The sequence below is a fragment of the Argentina anserina genome, chromosome 2 (assembly GCF_933775445.1).
Source record: "Argentina anserina chromosome 2, drPotAnse1.1, whole genome shotgun sequence".
Taxonomy (NCBI): domain Eukaryota; kingdom Viridiplantae; phylum Streptophyta; class Magnoliopsida; order Rosales; family Rosaceae; genus Argentina; species Argentina anserina.
In genome coordinates this window covers 17972453-17991004 of record NC_065873.1, presented here as the reverse complement: position 1 = coordinate 17991004, position 18552 = coordinate 17972453, and the positions used below count along the sequence as shown (strand labels likewise).

Genomic DNA, 18552 nt, shown 5'->3' with positions numbered 1-18552 from the left:
TGGTGTAGTAGATTGTGCATCATATTGTGTCCATATGTTTTCACTTGATTGCATCTCATTAGAGAATAAATATGGTAGATAAGACATGTTGAAATTTCCCCATAAGAGTAGGTACATCATTGCTTCCTCCTAGACTAAAATGGTTCGATTTCCCTCAACAATTAGTTCGGTTTTATTTCAATTTTAGGTGAATGTTGAGACATAGAATGCAATATATAATAAAAAGAGCCATATGTAACAATAAGTTAGTGTAGTTAGTTGACTATAACTTTGTGCTTATAAAATGATGGATCAGAAGTTCGATTCTCCTAACCAATGATTTTTTATTTTATTTTATTTGAAGTTGGCCTGATATGTGTCGATATTATGAAAATATCGAAAAAAAATCGAAAGATTCCGGAGTAATTGAGAAATTTCAAAAATTTCTATCGAAAAATGATTGGTATGTAACAAATATATCCATATGCCGAAATATAAAAAGTTTCACAAAAATATCAAGAAAATTATGGATATTTTAGTTTTTGTATAGGAGTACAAACCAAGTTGCTTGGCATGTCAATTGTGTTTAGAGAACATGAGAAAGAAGAGTTTCTGGCAGCTGGAGGTGACGGCTTTATTGAGAAGCCTCTTCATCCTTCCAAGTTTGTTCCAATCCTGCAGGAGCTGGACAACAACCGAGAGTGAAAAATAGAGGACTCTTGTTTAGTTTTTGTTCAAGTGGTTGTGGACTTTCCCATCCTTTAATGTTTGAATAAAATGGAGTTTTCTTTAATGAATAAAGTCAAATCTATGGTATTCCTTCGTCTGTAATGCATTAATTTGGTGAACACTGAAATTCAAGACTCTACTGCTAGCAAAAATTCTTACGTGTTTAAAGTTCTGATACTTAATCATGTTAGTATTAATCTCAACTATTAAATTTTAATTATTAATAACAACTAACAATGAATATATTGCCAACACATCATAATATTTGAAGTACGTAAGACATTGCCATACTACTAGAACTATAATCCTTCCAAACTGTCTGAATGAAGTTTGAAAGTCGAGTCCGACAGCCAAAAATATCAGTGATAATTGTACCATGCATTGCTTACTTTATTACAGTAAAGTCAGTAAACCATTTGGGACCATTTAATGCAATTATTCAAAAAATATCAATCATTCACACCATGTACTGGATTTTCCATACAATCACGTCAATATCTCTTCGGACTCTAGTTCATTGCATGCATACCATTACTGGAAAGAAGTAGGTGCCATTTCTTTCCTTTCTGGTAAACCCATGTGGATGTGTACGTGCTAATGCCACCTAATTACATGGACCTGGATAAATCTGTTGACCATGGTGTGCAAATGAGGCATCAGTTCTATTTTTGGGTGCCTGGCAAGACAACCAGCTGGCTGATTTATGTATGTCTTTTTCAGATTTCCGCCATGTCAGAAGGACAAGCTGCATATGTCCTTGTCACAGTTTATCAAGCCAAACAACAATATCAGATGTTAGTACGTAGCATCTTTTCTAATGATGCAGAAGATAATGTGCTACAGCAAACTGAAATTTCTTTCACCAATGACATTAGTTTGAAAATCTATGTCCACACTGTTACACCACGTACGCTGCCACGTAAGATGATAAGACACGTGTCAAGATGTCTAACTACTTTACCGACCTAATAAAAAATATATGATTAAATATTTATAACATTTTATACTTTAGATATAAAAACAGTTTTTTCTTTCTACTTTAAAACTAAATCAGTACATCATTCAACTTTTATTTTTTAATAATTTTGCTTATCCCCATTAGTTTTTCGTCAAAAAATTCCGTTATCACGCTAATATTTGTAATATTTGACATTTTAAACGATTGAAATATCCCCATCATAAATCAATTATTTTATTCATTTTTAAATATTTTTTTAACACTTTGATTAATTATATTTCTCTCTCTAGGTTGATTCTAAGAGGATTTTTCTTCCGATGAAGAACTAATGAGAAAATTGACATTTTCTGTTGATACTCGATAGCATTGTCATATTGTATTTATATATATATATATATTTGACGATTTGTATTGATTACATTGTTATTATATATATTTAATAGCTCATGTATGATAAACAATAAATTAAATTTAAAAACAAGAAAAACCAAAAGAAAAAAGAACAAAAAAAGCTGACTTCAATTAGGGGTATTATAGGCATTTTAATGGCTTAAAAGAATATTTTAACGGTCAACTGAATGAATAGACAAAACTATAAAAAAAATAAGAGTTGAAAGATATACTAATTAAATTTGAAATTAAAAGGACAAAACTATTTTCACACCTAAAGTATAAGGTATCACAAGTATTTAATTCAAAATAATCAAAACATAGACGGCTAAAATCTAATGACCCTGAATTAATTTCCTAAAAACGTTGTTTGAAATAGGCAATATTTTCAAAGCTAAGTAAAGCATGGTGTATAATCACATGGAATTCTTTCTTTATACTTGAAGATTTTTTTTCTTTTCGATTAAGTTATATACTAGAAGATTTGGGTTATAAAATTATGCCAAATTCAAATATAAGGCTATATCGGATGGAAAAAGTTAGGGGGCGGTAAGAAAGTAATGGTGTGTTTAGATGAGGAAACTATAAATTCCATGGAGTTTATAAATGATGGAATTTTAAAATCCATCAATCTGAAAATTCATTATTGTGAATTCTATTGTTTGTTTATATTTATGTGGAATTTGAAGTTCATGACAAATTAAGAAATTTTGAAATAAATTAAAGAGATATATATAAAAAGAGTATTATTGTAGGAAAATAATAAAACACTAGAAATGAATTCGCAAATGACACATATTCTGTGAAGAATTCAAGTGGGGAATTTGAACAACTAATTAATTCCTTTTATTTTCCACAAAAATCTAGAATTTCCAACTCATAGTTGCCAAATGAGGAAATTGTCTTTTGGAATTATAAGATCTTCACTTTCAATTAAATTCCCTCATACTTTTCCTCATCCAAACACACCATAAGAGTAGGTTAGCCTTAAGTGTGAAATGATCTTTACTTGTCACTTTCATATTGTTAATTATGCAAAGATGCTTGCAATGCATAAGCGTCTCATCTTTGCATATCAACAAATAAGGAAAAAAATCAAACACTCTTAGATTTTTAGATCTTCAACTAAATCTAAGTGATATACTCTATGACTCTTCAGTCTTTTCTTGTACCCCACAATTTCATTGGGTGCGGCTATTGTCACTCCATATTTCATTTTATTCACTACAACCTATTGTTTTAATAAATTATTGTAATACCCTGATGTAAAATTACTGTAATAAACAATAAGTTGTTTAAATTTACAATTCATTTTTGTTTATTTCACAAAATATACATTTATTAATATATATATTAAATAGTTAAATTGAAACTAATGAAAAGATTGAAACCCTTATATTTCTGTAATATTGTTAAATTGAAGAGCATGTTTTTTTATTGGGATTTGAATTTCAATGTGATTGAATTTATTTTTTTAGATGATATTTTTAACTTAACAAAATTATACTATTAATATACGTACAAAGGAGAAAACAATAGTATATGATTCTATTTTATATTTAGAAAACCTAGTTACATGTAGTAGTAATTGCAAATGTTTTTCTTAATAGAGATTGTCAAAATAAATCTGAAATAAAATTTGATCAAAATTAGCTTAGAATTGAAAAAAAAATATGTAATGTAAGAAGAGAATGTAGGGTGAACAAAATAAACTTAAAATTGAAAAAATTATGTTAGGTGAACAAAGTAATTTAAAAATAGAAAAACGTGGGGTAAAAAGAGAACGTGAGGTGAACAAAGTGAACTATGAGGTAGCAATAGTTGCACCCTTTTAACTTTTTTCCCACGCTTTTTTTGTAGAAAATCTCTTTCCCGTTGCCATTGCTGCCCTTTAAAATGGTTAGAATTCAACCATAGGAAGAACACACCAACCTTCAATCATATACAGTAGCAAAAGCAGAATACTCTTCCTCCATTCCATTCTGCATTATAGTTTTAGGTACTTTCTAAACTTCATGCTCTCATATGTTGTTGTATGAAGAAGTTATTTTCTTTTTAGTACCTGACAAATGAAGAAGAGAACATAACCAACCTTTCAAGATGAAATTGATTGGTGCATTATCTGCATTTTGACCAAAAAATATGAATTCTGTGTTCGGACTTCTGAGTTCTGTTCCTTTTGGCAAAGAAAATCTCTGAGCCTAGCCTGTATCTCCATATACACATTCAAATGGAATGTTTAAAATGCGAAGGCCTTCTTATCATGTTTAGGAAATTTTGACATATTCTACTCATTTTTCACCATGGCTGTCTTTGTCTTCCAGAAAAACAGACTTTGAATCATTTAAATTGTTCGCAGGAGCTGCAAAATGTTGAGGAACACAAATGCAAATGAGGCTGCAGCCAAGATAACAGCTCTCGTTGTAGATGACAGCAGGATCAACCAAAGGCTTCACCGCAAGCTCTTGGAGAATCTTGGCATTGAAAACCAAGTCGCAGGTAACGGAAAAGAAGCTGTTGATGTCCATTGCTCTGGTAAACAGTTTGATCTTATACTGATGGACATGGACATGCCTATCATGAATGGCATTGAGGTAACAAAGATTAAAACTAATGTTGCCTAAGAAATTGATTTTCCAGCTGATGAGTTTACTTGCTGATATTTCTTAACTGATTTGGACTTTTTCGGTTTTCTTTTGTACAATAGGCAACAAGGACACTGCGTGCAATGGGAATTCGAAGTACGATTGCTGGTGTATCATCACATTCTCACTTTGAAACTGTACAAGAGTTTGTGAAGGCAGGACTAGATGACTACCAAGAGAAGCCCTTAACCATTTCTAAGCTAGTTTCCATCCTCCAGAAGGTCAATAGCAACTAGTGCATATTTGAACTTCATATGGATTACTAGTGGAGAAACGAACATCCTGCTTCTCATGTAACACTCTGAATATGAAGATTTAGTATGTTGGAAGTTTTATGATTGATCGGGCCAGTTGTATAACCAATAATATCTAGTAACTTGAAATCCTGTTGTTTTCTGATCAATGTAATATTATAACGTACTTTATATACAGTACATTGGTATTTTTTGTGAATTGTGACCCCCTTTCTTTGAGCTAGTGTCTATTAAAAAGAACAGCCATTTTCACCTGGTCACTAATTGACAAGAATTCCATGCCCATTTTAGTAGTGTAGATAGATTATAAGTGCAGTTGTTGTGGACGGAATGTTTATCTATACGAGTCTTCCATAATTTTACAAACAAATTTGTCTTTTCAGACCAACCCGAAAGAATATTTAAATTACACATATGCGACATAACATTTCTAGTTCTAATAAAATTTGATCCGTCCAAAGCTATATTATAATTCATAGGCATAAATGTCGATTTGCACCCTAAATTTGGCTGAAATTGTCAATTTGCACCCCGAACTTGCATTTGAGTCAATTTACCTCCTAAATTTGGTAAAAATTGCCGATTTACACCCCGAACTTGTATTTTAGTCAATTTACCTCCTAAACTTGGTAAAAATTGCCGATTTGCACTCATCCGTTAAATTTAACTGTTTCTATCCAATTTTACGTCACATGTCATGCATTTAAGAGGTAGTATTGTCATTATATATTTATATTTTTCTTAAAAATAAATAAAAATATTCTTTAAAATGAGGATTATTTTGTTAATCAAATTATTTATTTACATCTTTTTTTCTACCTACTTAACCCTACTTTGAATTATATATTCAATATACCCACCCATTCAAATATAGTGTGTTGTGTATAAATATATTTTTATATGTACACATTGTTGGAGGATGAAAAAAACGAGAATAATAACAACGTAATAGAACAGAACGTAACCGTTTATTGATTGATAATGAGGCCAATATATAGGCATTACATAACCACAATCCCTTAGGATTCAGAGTCCTAATCTATTACAGAGATGCGAATCTATCTCTAACAGAAAACCTAATAAGATTAAGACACACAATGGTATAATAGTAATTCTCTCGGAACACACATTTATTTTAATTTTCAATGTATTTATTTATTTATATTTTTTCTAATATCTTTTAACATACCATATCACATAAAATAATAAATATATAATCAATAACATGTTTCGAAAAAACAAACATTGTAGCAAGTGTTCCTCATAAGTAATTTTATTAATTTATTTCATTATTCAATATGAATAAATATATAATGACAATAATACCCTTTTAATGCATGACATGTGACACAAAATTGGATAGAAACAGTTAAATTTAACGGATGAGGTGCAAATCGGTAATTTTTACCAAGTTTAGGAGGTAAATTGACTCAAATACAAGTTCGGGGTGTAAATTGGCAATTTTTACTAAGTTTAGGAGGTAAATTGACTCAAATGCAAGTTCGGGGTGTAAATTGACAATTTCAGCCAAATTTGGGGTGCAAATATTAATTTAAGCCTAATTCATAATGAGTACATTTTTGCCATTGAAACTTTCATGGTAAAAACCTCCCATTCACCAACGAAATTTTGAAAACATGAAGTGTACGTTGACTCTTAGTACTCACTTTGAGTTAAACATAAGAATATTAATATGGTGCAACTATTGCCACCTCAAGATCTATTTTGTTCACCATCTCTACTCATTTCACCCCACATTTTAAATTTAAAATTAATTTGCTTATTTCACCAACTTCTTTTTCTAAGTATGTTCGTATATGACATATCAAATTTAAAAGAATTTTTTTAAAGAAAACCTTTCAATTAATTTACATCAATATAAAAGGAAAGATAATGTTCCCAGTTATGATTCTATTAATCTAATTCATATATTTCTTCTTCAAATATTTCTTTGTATTTTTTAAAATAAGTTTTAGTGTTTATCTAATATAAATGTCAAAAAAATTCATAGGTTAACAACTTTGAGTTGTAGAAAAAACGTCGTAGATTATTAATTTTGAGCAATGAAAAGAAGATTGATTTTAGTGTTAAATATTGTTTTTTCTAATGTTCATATGTATTATAAAGTTTTTATTAAGTTAACAATAATTATTTATAATTTAAACAATGAATTACGTATGATTATCGAACATAAAATTAAAAAAATTCAATAAAAAGATAGAAATATTTTCATATTTAGGTGGAAAAGATCAATATTTAATGACAAATTAAAAATATATTTTGTATACATATAATTATTTGATTATGTAATATAAAAAATTAGTGTACTTAATAGTCATTTTGTACTTGAGTAATATAGTATTTCAGTAATTAAAATCTTTGTGGAGTGAACAAATGAGTTGATGAAGTGGCAACAGACGCACCATATTAATATGGGATAGTTTTGAGATTCTCTCCCCTTGTATAAAACTAAAGGCAGTGAGTTTTTCAGTTTTTATATGCATCAATAAGATGCACTGGTGGTATATATGACTTAAATTTTCAAATATATGTATGTGTTTTTCAGTTTTTATATGCATCAATATGATGATTTTGTTAAAATGGTCAGAATTATCGAATGAGTCGCATGTACCTCAAGAAACTAATATGTATCTTGAGCTTGAAGATCACGTACTTCGCCGTCATATTTATTTCATTTCATATCCTGTAATATGAGATATGACTAATATCCAATATTTGTCCATGTTTTGCCTAGAATCATGCACGAGAGCATGAGACTTGCTACATATCCTATTAAATAGAATCTTTTTCACATTTTAGTTACGACAGTATATATGTAGCCGGAACTTGTCTCTCTTTTAGTGTATACTACGAAGAGAGCCCGCGCCAGGCGCGGTTTTGATGTGTAATCAGTAAAACATTTATGAGTGTAGTTAGTAATTAGATGATAATATCACAGAGTTTTACATAATAGGATGATATTATATATTCCGTTAGTATATTACATTAGATGTTTTTCCTTACATCTTCATTGGAGATTGCTTGCACAAAACAGTAGCAGACTATAATACATGAGTACATGCTATATTACATGAGCTCTCTAATTGAACAAAATCAGCAGCTGCATGTTGGAGTTTGCCCAAAAAAAAACTCCATTGTGATGTGTTTATCAAAATTTCACCCAAAAGTTAGTTGAAGCTGCAATGTCGATTACCAAAGATTTCATCAGTAAAGAGATGAAGATGATGCTCTTCAGTCTCATTCCCTGTGAAATGAATGTAGTTAATTGGAGAAAATTATATCATTACAGGAAAATAAATATATTAAATGAGATAATTTGTTGTGTGGTTACTGTACCTGTTTTCGGACATTATACATTTATACCTCCCTTCACTTTGAGCACACGAAAACCTACTTCTTAAAACGGAGAGCCTATTGCCTATACATACCACAGAAAGAAGAAAATATCGGCATATATGAAACATAAGATCTTTTTATTGGTAGGATCATATGAGTATTTTACTGATTCAATACTGATATGCAAAAGCCTATTCGCCGTTGGATTCAATTTCTCCTTACCAAAATGTAGAAAATAACTGGTATCCAGTTACAATCCATTTTCTTATCCAATAGCAGCATTGTATGATACAGCAATAAAGACACAATAACATTAACTCCAACTATTCTCCAGTGAACTTTTTTTAGCAGGTAACTATATGAAGCTGTGAGGTCTTGCTTCCAGTTTAGATATTGAGGAAATTGTTTCCTAACACGTACAACACTCATACATCTCTGCTTTTTACCGTGCCATTTCTTGTGATCATCCTTTTCTTGCCTCATCACAGGATCTAGCCACTCTAATAATTTAGCGTATTTCCTCTGTTACCTGAGCTAGAAAGTTAATTAGTAGGGGACTTCTGTCCGATATAATGATTTGGATTGCCCAACTAAAACTACAATGCAAGCTATAACAAAATTTTCACTAGTTCCATAGTCCATCTGATAAACTCATTAAGCTATCAATAAGCACCCCTATTATTCTTTTTTCTTTGAAAGGGCGCCCCTATTATTCTTATTCCCTTGATATCATAATTGATCTCTTTAGAACAGAGGTTGATTCACTTGGTCCTTCAAAGAAGCCTTAAAAGAACATATCACAAACAAATAAATGGAGCAAACTGAAACTGAAAACTATTATCTTTGATTTTGTCAAAGACAGTGGCCTTTAGACATTTGATATTGCCATCCACCAAATTGGGGTTGGAACTATGAAATCAACATGAGCAACCAAAAGCAACAAAAGAGCTAATCAAATAACTGATAAAGAATATAAAACACCCAAAATGGTGAAAATCTAGATTTTGATCAAACCCCAATTCAACAATACCCTTAAACCCACAAAATTGAATTTACCTAATTAGAAAGCCTGGAAACCATTTAATTGAGCAAACCCCAATTAAACCCAAAAAAAACTATACACAATCCAAAGGGACAGACCAAAGTCGGAGGAGTATGAATCTAAGGGAAGAGAAAGGAAATTAGCAGCTGATCGTAACCCAAAATAACCCTCTTGAAGACCTGATGTTCAGTAAGAGGAAGTTGTAAGAATGAAGACAACAAAGAGCTAGAGGACAGAAAAAAAGATAGCATGAGCGAGATTCTATCCCCTAAGCCAAGCGAAGCCGAAGCCAAGGCGTAACAAAGAGAATGATGAAGCCGACCTGATGTATATAGTTCAGTGCTGGGCTGGGCTCGGCCAAGTGAGCCGGCACTGTAGATAAGCCGGGACTCATCCTTAGTATATAGTAAATTTACTTCTCTCAAGATTAGAAAAACCTAGTAGAGAGATAAATTGTTGTTTTGCGAAGCTGACAGCCCAAAATAGTCCGTGGCATTGGGCTTTTGTAAATTGCCTCTCACCAAAACCCTAAACCCTACAACTTGCCTTCTAGACCTTTCTCTGCTCCACATTTTATACTCTCCTCCCTCTCCTCCCGCCCCTCTCACTCTTCCTTCTTACCCAGAAAGCCAAACTTGTCCCTCTGCAACTTTTAATCCACCATGTACCGCTTCGCCACTAACCTCGCCTCCAAAGCCAGGTAAAGATCTCACCTTTAACCCAAAAGTCTCTTCCTTTGATTCAATTCTCTTCTGGGTTTTACTTATTATTTTCATTGCTCTTGTGATTTTCAGGTTGGCTAAGACCAGCGGCCAGCAGGTACTTGTTCTGGGCTTGTTTGCTTTTTTCAAAGTTTCGATTTTTATGCATTGTTTGAATTGGGTTTTTGATGGGATGGTTTTTGAATGGTTCAGATTGGTAGCAGATTAAGTTGGAGTAGGAACTATGCTGCCAAGGATATTAAATTCGGTGTCGAAGCCCGATCATTGATGCTCAGGGGTGTTGAAGAGCTTGCTGATGCTGTTAAAGTCACAATGGGGCCAAAAGTAAGCGACTGTTTCATTGTATTAGTTAGACTTATGCTATGTGACTTTTGACATTCATGTATGTAATATGTATATTGATTTCGTGGTAGTAGTGTGCGGCTGCAAATATATATTACTTTTGTTAGTGCATTGGTTCTGAATGAATCTGAGGTGTGTTTGTTATCTGTTGTTGGTTTTTCTTTCTGTTTGTTGAATTTGTAGGTTTGCAATTGTAGTTTGATGCGATTGAAGTGTGAATGAAGTTAGTTTCAAGTGTGTTCAATATGGAGGTTTTGGCTTGTTATTGTGGTTGTTGATGTTTGTTTTTTTCAACAGGGGCGCAATGTTGTTCTGGAGCAAAGCTATGGAGCCCCTAAGGTGACAAAGGATGGTGTCACTGTGGCAAAGAGCATTGAGTTCAAAGACAAAGTCAAGAACATTGGTGCTAGTCTTGTAAAACAGGTCGCAAATGCTACAAATGATGCTGCAGGCGATGGTGAAATTCCATTCATTGTTATGATGACCTTTTCATTTCATTAGAATTTTAGGATGATCATTGACACAGCAGTATGAATGTTTTTGTTTGTGTTTTGCAGGTACCACTTGTGCTACAGTTCTCACCCGTGCCATATTTACCGAAGGATGCAAGTCAGTGGCAGCTGGAATGAATGCCATGGACCTAAGACGAGGTATCACAATGGCAGTTGATTGTGTTGTGACAAACTTGAAGAGTAGAGCTCGGATGATCAGCACATCTGAGGAAATAGCGCAGGTCCGCTTTGTTTAAATTTCATAGCAGAAAAGGAACAGCATGAGTGATTAAATTCTTTGAGATCTTAATCCTTTTTACTGATAAAAATTATTTTCTTGAAAAGGTTGGCACAATATCAGCTAATGGTGATCGAGAAATTGGTGAGCTAATAGCCAAGGCTATGGAGAAAGTTGGTAAAGAAGGGGTTATCACCATATCTGTAAGTTGGTTCCTTAAAATATTCCTTCTTTTCAATTCCTTTCTTTGAATACTTATCTTTTTATGACGTTTAGAACTCTGCTGCATTCTCTATCCATGCTGAAAATATTGTCCTTGTTTAATTATGTCAGGATGGTAAAACACTCGATAATGAATTGGAGGTTGTTGAAGGAATGAAGCTGGACAGGGGTTATATATCCCCCTACTTTATCACCAATCAAAAGAACCAAAAATGTGTAAGCATTTATCAATTAATTCTTCCTTCTTTTGCTATAAGAGGCCTGTGTTACATGGTTCTCCAGTGTGAAGGTTGTTGCCATTGCATATATGAACTATCAGATATATAGACAACTGCTTTGTTGTGGGTTTTTACTTTTGACCTTTTATTTTAACAGGAATTAGACGACCCGCTTGTCTTAATCTATGAAAAGAAAATCTCAAATTTAAATGCTGTAGTGAAAATACTGGAGCTTGCATTGAAGGTAAGTGATTCTGGGGATTAGTGAAGTCTGTTGATTATGCTTCTCTTGTTGTTTTTGGTGATTAGTTTTGGTTCCCAGAAGCAAAGGCCTCTGCTGATTGTTGCTGAAGATTTTGAAAGTGAGGCACTTGCGACGCTCATTTTAAACAAGCTTCGTGCTGGAATCAAGGTGATCACTATTTTTCATTATATATGCTTGGTGTTCACTGTATAAATTGATGACTACTGTTATGCCAGCTGGTTCCATGGTTTTGATATTATTCTTATAATGTGTTTTAGGTGTGTGCAATTAAAGCGCCTGGATTTGGAGAGAACAGGAAGTCTAACTTGCAGGACCTGGCCATTCTTACTGGAGGCGAGGTGGGCAGATTCTGTAGTTTTTCACTTTGCCTTGTACACAACAATATTTTGTGTCTTTATTTGACCTCTGATATCTTTCATCTTTATAGGTGATAACTGAAGAACTTGGTCTAAACCTTGAAAAAGTGGGTCCTGAGATGCTTGGAACATGCAAAAGGGTGAGATACGTCAGCCTTTTTCTGTTACCCTTTAAATAAATATTTTATATAGTGCATGGAAAGAACAACGGCTTGTTCCAACTCACAATATGCTTCTAAATGAGTTGAAATGTGGACTATCAAATTGTACGGTTTGTTTCTGACTTGCATGCATGGTTTGGAATTGTAGATTACAGTGTCGAAGGATGATACTGTCATTCTTGACGGGGCTGGTGACAAGAAAGCTATTGAAGAAAGATGTGAACAGTTAAGATCATCAATTGAATTAAGTACTTCTGATTACGATAAGGAGAAGCTACAAGAGCGGCTGGCAAAGATTTCTGGTGGTGTTGCTGTTTTAAAGGTATCTTATATAATTTCTACTGACTTTAAGGTGCCTACACAGTAGCACAAACAAGTTACTTTAACCGAGTTGTTTGTTGTAGATTGGTGGAGCTAGTGAAGCTGAAGTTGGTGAAAAAAAGGACAGAGTTACTGATGCTCTAAATGCCACCAAGGCTGCTGTAGAGGAAGGGATTGTACCTGGTAAATATTCTAGAGAATATGTTGATTTTGTAGTTCAAGAATTTATCATGGTAACTAAGAGCTGCTTCCGTGTGCAGGTGGAGGTGCAGCACTTCTGTATGCTTCTAAAGAGCTGGACAAGTTACCGACTGCAAACTTCGATCAAAAGATTGGTGTGCAGATCATTCAGAATGCTCTTAAGGTTTGCTATATAACTCCTTTTAATCCTTCTAGGGCTTTCCTATTATGAAAATGAGTAATTTTTCTGTTATGTTGCGTGTAAAATGAACATTAGATAATGTGTAACTAGTAAGATCTACTGAGACTAGCTAGAAGTATCTTTAATAGGAGGAACATGTATCTGGTAATTTCTTATACATTCTTTATGGGATAGTGCTAAGCATGTAACTTTTAATCATATGATCTTACTCCTATCTAGATGCCTGTATACACAATTGCTTCCAACGCCGGAGTTGAGGGGGCAGTGGTTGTTGGCAAGCTATTGGAGCAGGACAATGCTGACCTTGGATACGATGCAGCGAAGGGTTCGTTTTCTCTATATCTTTCGATACCAGAAGGGTGTTACTGGAATTAGGTGTGGTAGACGTGTCTACCATGTGAGACTTAGGTCATAATATCTCCTCTGTCCTTTCAGGTGAATATGTAGACATGATAAAGGCCGGTATCATTGATCCCTTGAAAGTCATCAGAACTGCCTTGGTAGATGCTGCAAGGTAATTCATCTATATTTGAATGGTCTCTTCTCCAATATGTTCATTTCCTTTTCTTTCGAGCTTATAATTCCTGAATTGAAGCAGAAGCAACTAAAAATTTTCAATCTGTGCAGTGTCTCCTCGTTAATGACTACCACCGAGGCAGTTGTCGTCTCTCTTCCAGAGAAGGAAGCACCTGCTATGGGAGCTGGCATGGGAGGAATGGGAGGCATGGATTACTAGAAGTTCAATCACCAGAGCCTCTGCTACAATCTTTAAACTTTGAACTGACCTTTCGATTCCTTTTTTTTTTTCTCTTTTTTTTTCCCGATGGTGTTGTTGGAGGCCGAACATGAATGTAATCATAGTGAAATGAGGTTTTAACGTGTAGGAAGATTGTAGTCTCCGGTGCTCTTAGTCGGGCAAGGGATTTGTATTCTTTTCACCAGACTTCACAAAGTCCCTCATGTTCGAGTGCATGCTACATTGATAGTACAAAAACTGAAATAATCTGCGGGAGAAAATCAACTTGGAAATGCTCCAATTTATTCTGTATCAACAATCTTCCATTTTTTCTAGGCAACAATGATTCTCCTGTTTCTAAATTATTTCAATTGGTGCTGACGAATCGTACCCCTTCAACCCCAGATTTATGTGGTTTAAAGTAGCAACATATCAATGATGAGGTTGTGTGGGATTGTGCCAGTTGGTTGATGGAGAGGAAGATGAGTGCGTCACTTCTTCACACGATGCCGAGAGGGAAATCGGTTTGTTGTTTTTGTTTCTTGATGATTCATCTATTAACGGAGGCATATAGTACCTCAAAGCTACGTTAGTGTGACACTTACTTTTCAAGTCTTGGGTCATAGATTTCGGTTTGTTTGACATTTTCAGTTGTATAACAATGTGCTAGTTGAGAGAAAAGCGATAAATGGTTATACTACTTTTTGTTAAGTAACAAGTATTTTAAACACACAACACGTAAATCAGATCTTCGACTTGAAAATTGAAGTAAAATATAGATCTAAATCTTACGTTCGAACGACTATCGGCGTTACAGTGTATGTAATACTAAAAATAGAAATTATAACCACCATAAAAAATGTACAAAGAATGTGTAGATTTTGTTTTGCTCTTTAAAAATTTCCAGCTGTCATTTGTTAGTCTTATTATTTTTTATTTTATCTACGTAATAAGTTTTTATCTAAAATATATTATTTTATCTCATTATCTTCTTATTCTATTCTATGTGAATTTTTTATCCAAAAATATCTCATTTTGTCCCATATAATAATTTAAACTAATCACTAATAAAAAAAAGAAGAAGATATTGAAAATAAAATAAAAAGAAAGAAGAAAAACAATTAATAAAGTGGGGTGGAAGGATAACGAAACCTTGTGTAGTATAGGTGTCAAGGAAACCACGAATGTCTTCGTTGGCCTCTCCCTGTGGATCGCCAGAAACCAAGTGACCCGAGTCAGTAAGGCACATAGAGAGGAAGAAGAACTCCAAATAATTAAGGCAACGCATTGACTCTAATAGTTTTCCTGTTGATGATGATGAATATACACACAGAAGAAAATAGAAAATCATCGTAGCACATGGAACGATAATTAAGAAACTAGGGCTGAAACCAAAAATCCAGATACAGCATGATCAGCTAACTACAATTCCTATTTATATTTATAACTGTTCGTTGCAGAGTTTTGGACTCTCTCGATTACAGATATGGATACAATGCATGTCAGGAATTTTTATAGGGAGTTATCGCATTGGCAATGGAATCAGCTACATTTTCTATTTCATAATTTTGTAACAGTCTGCATTCGTATAGTACCCCGCCATGTATAGAAAAGACAGTGTACCCAAAATAGGCGCAGTAATTTCTTTTCAATTACTTTTTTCTGTTTTTCCTCCTGTAATTTGTTTTTAGATTGTTGAGTGCGATCGAAAGGAAAACTCTGCAAATCGAGAGTGAGTGTTTGAGTTGGGTTTGGCATTTGCCAACTCGATCGAGCGCGCGCAACGAATATATAAGAGGTTTAGCGTCATTAGTATTGAAGCAGAGAATGATACATAAGTAAACAAAAAAACCAATGGTATCGTAGGTTTCAATTTCCAGTTCCAGTATAGTAGATAAAAAATTCTAAGCAAATATATATCTTAAGCCGTAGAAAACATTTTCAATATTCGATTTTGTAATGTTTATGCTTGAGAACTAGTGATCAGTGATGTAAACATACACAGCATGGAAGCAGCCACATATACATATGACAAGTTGGGAAGTTCCTAAGGGAGAAATCACTACCAAACCCTGCCACCAGGTAAATTCGAGTGTCAAACTGGTTGTTGACTTAAGAACTGTAGTCTCCAACGCCTATTAGATGGGAATAACAGGCCTTTCCATAGTTGGTAATAGATCGATGCATAAGAAAACATGTTTGCGGTAAATGGAAACCATATTATTACATATCAGCTAAGCATAGCTAGGGAAAGAAGACTAGCAACCTAGCAAGACCTGAACCCTAATTAATCGTATTGGCCAGTTGTCATTTTTTGGTATGTTAGCTTGAAGCCTAAACAAACAAATCGTTAATAGAAACGGCCTCATTCTTATATTAATCTAGTACATGTTCTTTTCTTCATAATACATTTTCTGCTCATTTCAATTCAATATATTAACCTTGATTCAATGTTTCATACAAATTTATAATTACCTATATTATACACGCAGAAATAGAAAGTTTTATGTAGGTACGTACTAATACTAATAGTACTTATAGTACTGAAAATTCTTCCCTCCACCTCGTGGTTCTCCTGAACCTACGTGGCACAACCACAACCATGTACTAATCAATTTGGGTTTGACAAATATTTCTCCGTTAACGTCATAGTAGTGATTGCAGAAAAAGAAAAAAAAATCTATCTAGGAATAGAGAGGAGAGAAACGAAGGAGAGGATATGTAAATGTTTTCTCTGATTCTTCTTGCTCTCAACAATGAATCAATATGTATATATAAACAAAGTATAAGAAGGAGAAGGAGAAGACTATAGATGGGGGCCATGGGGCTTCCCTGATCGTAGTTAAATAGAAAATTAGAGTTGAATATAATCAGAATCGGAATCAAAGAAAGAAGAACAATTGCCAAATCCATTTTTTTTAGTCATAACGATGAAAGTTGATAAAAATCCGACACAAATCACCCATTATTGAACTGTATTAGTTCAGCTCCGAACGAAAATAACACATCGGTTGGACTAAATTTACATGCAAAAATACTTGAATTTTTTTTCAAGTTAAATGACTTACAAGAATTTTTACAATGCAAACCCGAAAAATCGGGGTATTACAGATAAACTCTAACAAAGAGGATAAATAAAAGCTCAATCCGTCATGTGTACACCCACACATGCAAAATCATAGATATAAAAACTCATAGCAAATAACAATCCCTCAGCCAAGAAACCCTTAATTAAAGGACGGGATGAGCTGGTAGCATTGGCAGACAGTTGTGAGATACCAAGAATAGAGAAAATAGACATATTATGATGCTTCTTGTAAGGATGAAAAGAATGTAGAGCAGACTCTCTGAATAATTCCAAAAAATTACGTTGGGCTTCCAACACATTAAAAATCTTACATTCGAAACGTACCAGATTCCTAGTGATCAATTTTTATACTTCTATTCAATTCTACTTCTTTCTTTCTCTTATGGGTCTCCCAAAACCCAGGAATCTAATTATCAAAAACCCAAAATCGTACTATCATGGTGAGACAATCAATGAACGAATGAGAAGAAGATAGACAATGGTTCTTACTATGCTGACGCATTGGTATCTATGTTTCCGAGAGACCACCTTCATGGACTGAATTAATGAAGATTGATTACTCTATTTTGATGATGACAATGCAATCATTTTGGGTGTTCATTTAGTTGGTTGAAATTTTTGGTGAAAGAGTTCAGTTAGCGCGTGTGGTACCCGATCTCTGTTAACAAAAGAAAAGTGACCTCCACCTATAGTACTAGATTTGCATATGATATGATGAGGAAGTGAGTCGTCATTTAGAACATAGTACTGTTCTGTGATCCTGGTAGCTAGACAATGCATATGACACAGGTAGAATCATGTTCCTGATCCCACGTTCCGATCGTCCCACCACAACACAAATTGACTTGGATCCATTCGCCAACCGTATCTGTAAATTAGGTCAATCATCAACAACAGCGATAGTTGGTCTTTTGGACCCTTGCATATATATGCATGGACGCCGTTAAACCCTAAACCCATCTTCGATCAAACTTATTTGTTAGCCAGATTAATTGGTTTACAGACGTTGATCGATTCACATATATCAGGCAATTAGTATGCATGCATGCATGCCAATTAAACCACTTAAGAGTCTCTAAGTGTACGTAATATATTGCCAGTGTCTTATTGTTGGCTTATTTCTCTCGAGTTTAATCATTTGTGGATATATAAGTGAACACTAATCACACAGATTTAGGCTGGTGCGCGCGTGCTCTCTTTCTTGATCATCACTTTGTCTGTCTTGTCAATTACTATATATACCTCTCGGGCGATTAATGAATAGTTTTCCAATTCAGGCCTATGTTGAATCTTGCTAGCTATTTTCTTTCTCGCCTGCTATGTTGCTATTCAACAAGAGCACATTAAAGATTGAAATTAGGATTGAGCTCACTGCTTGAGCTGTCCGTATAGCTTTGGAACACATACAATGTACGTGCAAATTAATCAGAGCTATATATGGAAGATATAACAATCCTCGTCAGACATGTTTGTTAGTTGAACAATAATATAGAATTATGGGTAGCTAGGTCATCTCAGCCTTTTTTTAGTGTTATGGTTTTCTTCTATTTTCATTTGCATTTGAATCGTGTAGCTGATTTAGATGCTCCACCGAACAAGAAATTATATCCTACTCAAAAACAATACAAGACAAAAGAGACAATCCACATCAAAGTA

The 18552-nt window shown here is 33.8% G+C and overlaps 2 protein-coding genes across 2 annotated transcripts; both read left to right on the top strand.

Annotated features, from left to right (window-relative positions):
* The first annotated feature begins 4346 nt into the window (after nt 1-4346).
* Nucleotides 4347-5012, top strand: LOC126785465 (two-component response regulator 24). The gene is made up of 2 exons (XM_050511166.1): nt 4347-4650; nt 4764-5012. The coding sequence occupies exons 1-2, from the start codon at nt 4426-4428 to the stop codon at nt 4935-4937; spliced, it is 399 nt and encodes a 132-aa protein (XP_050367123.1). The 5' UTR covers nt 4347-4425; the 3' UTR covers nt 4938-5012.
* Nucleotides 5013-9911: 4899 nt separating this feature from the next.
* Nucleotides 9912-14136, top strand: LOC126785446 (chaperonin CPN60-2, mitochondrial-like). Its single transcript, XM_050511143.1, has 17 exons — nt 9912-10054; nt 10149-10173; nt 10269-10400; nt 10716-10875; nt 10976-11151; nt 11255-11350; nt 11481-11585; nt 11745-11831; nt 11910-11999; nt 12110-12190; nt 12280-12348; nt 12518-12691; nt 12774-12873; nt 12951-13054; nt 13292-13397; nt 13508-13586; nt 13700-14136. Exons 1-17 carry the CDS (start codon nt 10017-10019, stop codon nt 13806-13808), a joined length of 1731 nt encoding a protein of 576 aa, XP_050367100.1. The 5' UTR covers nt 9912-10016; the 3' UTR covers nt 13809-14136.
* Nucleotides 14137-18552: the final 4416 nt, after the last annotated feature.

What these genes read in the sequence shown, in the direction of transcription:
- LOC126785465 (XM_050511166.1), top strand. Translation starts at nt 4,426, where the DNA reads ATGTTGAGGAACACAAATGCAAATGAGGCTGCAGCCAAGATAACAGCT. An exon ending in CTATCATGAATGGCATTGAG is followed by an intron (nt 4,651 to 4,763) that starts GTAACAAAGATT and finishes TTTGTACAATAG; the next exon opens with GCAACAAGGACACTGCGTGC.
- LOC126785446 (XM_050511143.1), top strand. Translation starts at nt 10,017, where the DNA reads ATGTACCGCTTCGCCACTAACCTCGCCTCCAAAGCCAG. An exon ending in AAGTCACAATGGGGCCAAAA is followed by an intron (nt 10,401 to 10,715) that starts GTAAGCGACTGT and finishes TTTTTTCAACAG; the next exon opens with GGGCGCAATGTTGTTCTGGA. An exon ending in GCCTTGGTAGATGCTGCAAG is followed by an intron (nt 13,587 to 13,699) that starts GTAATTCATCTA and finishes CAATCTGTGCAG; the next exon opens with TGTCTCCTCGTTAATGACTA.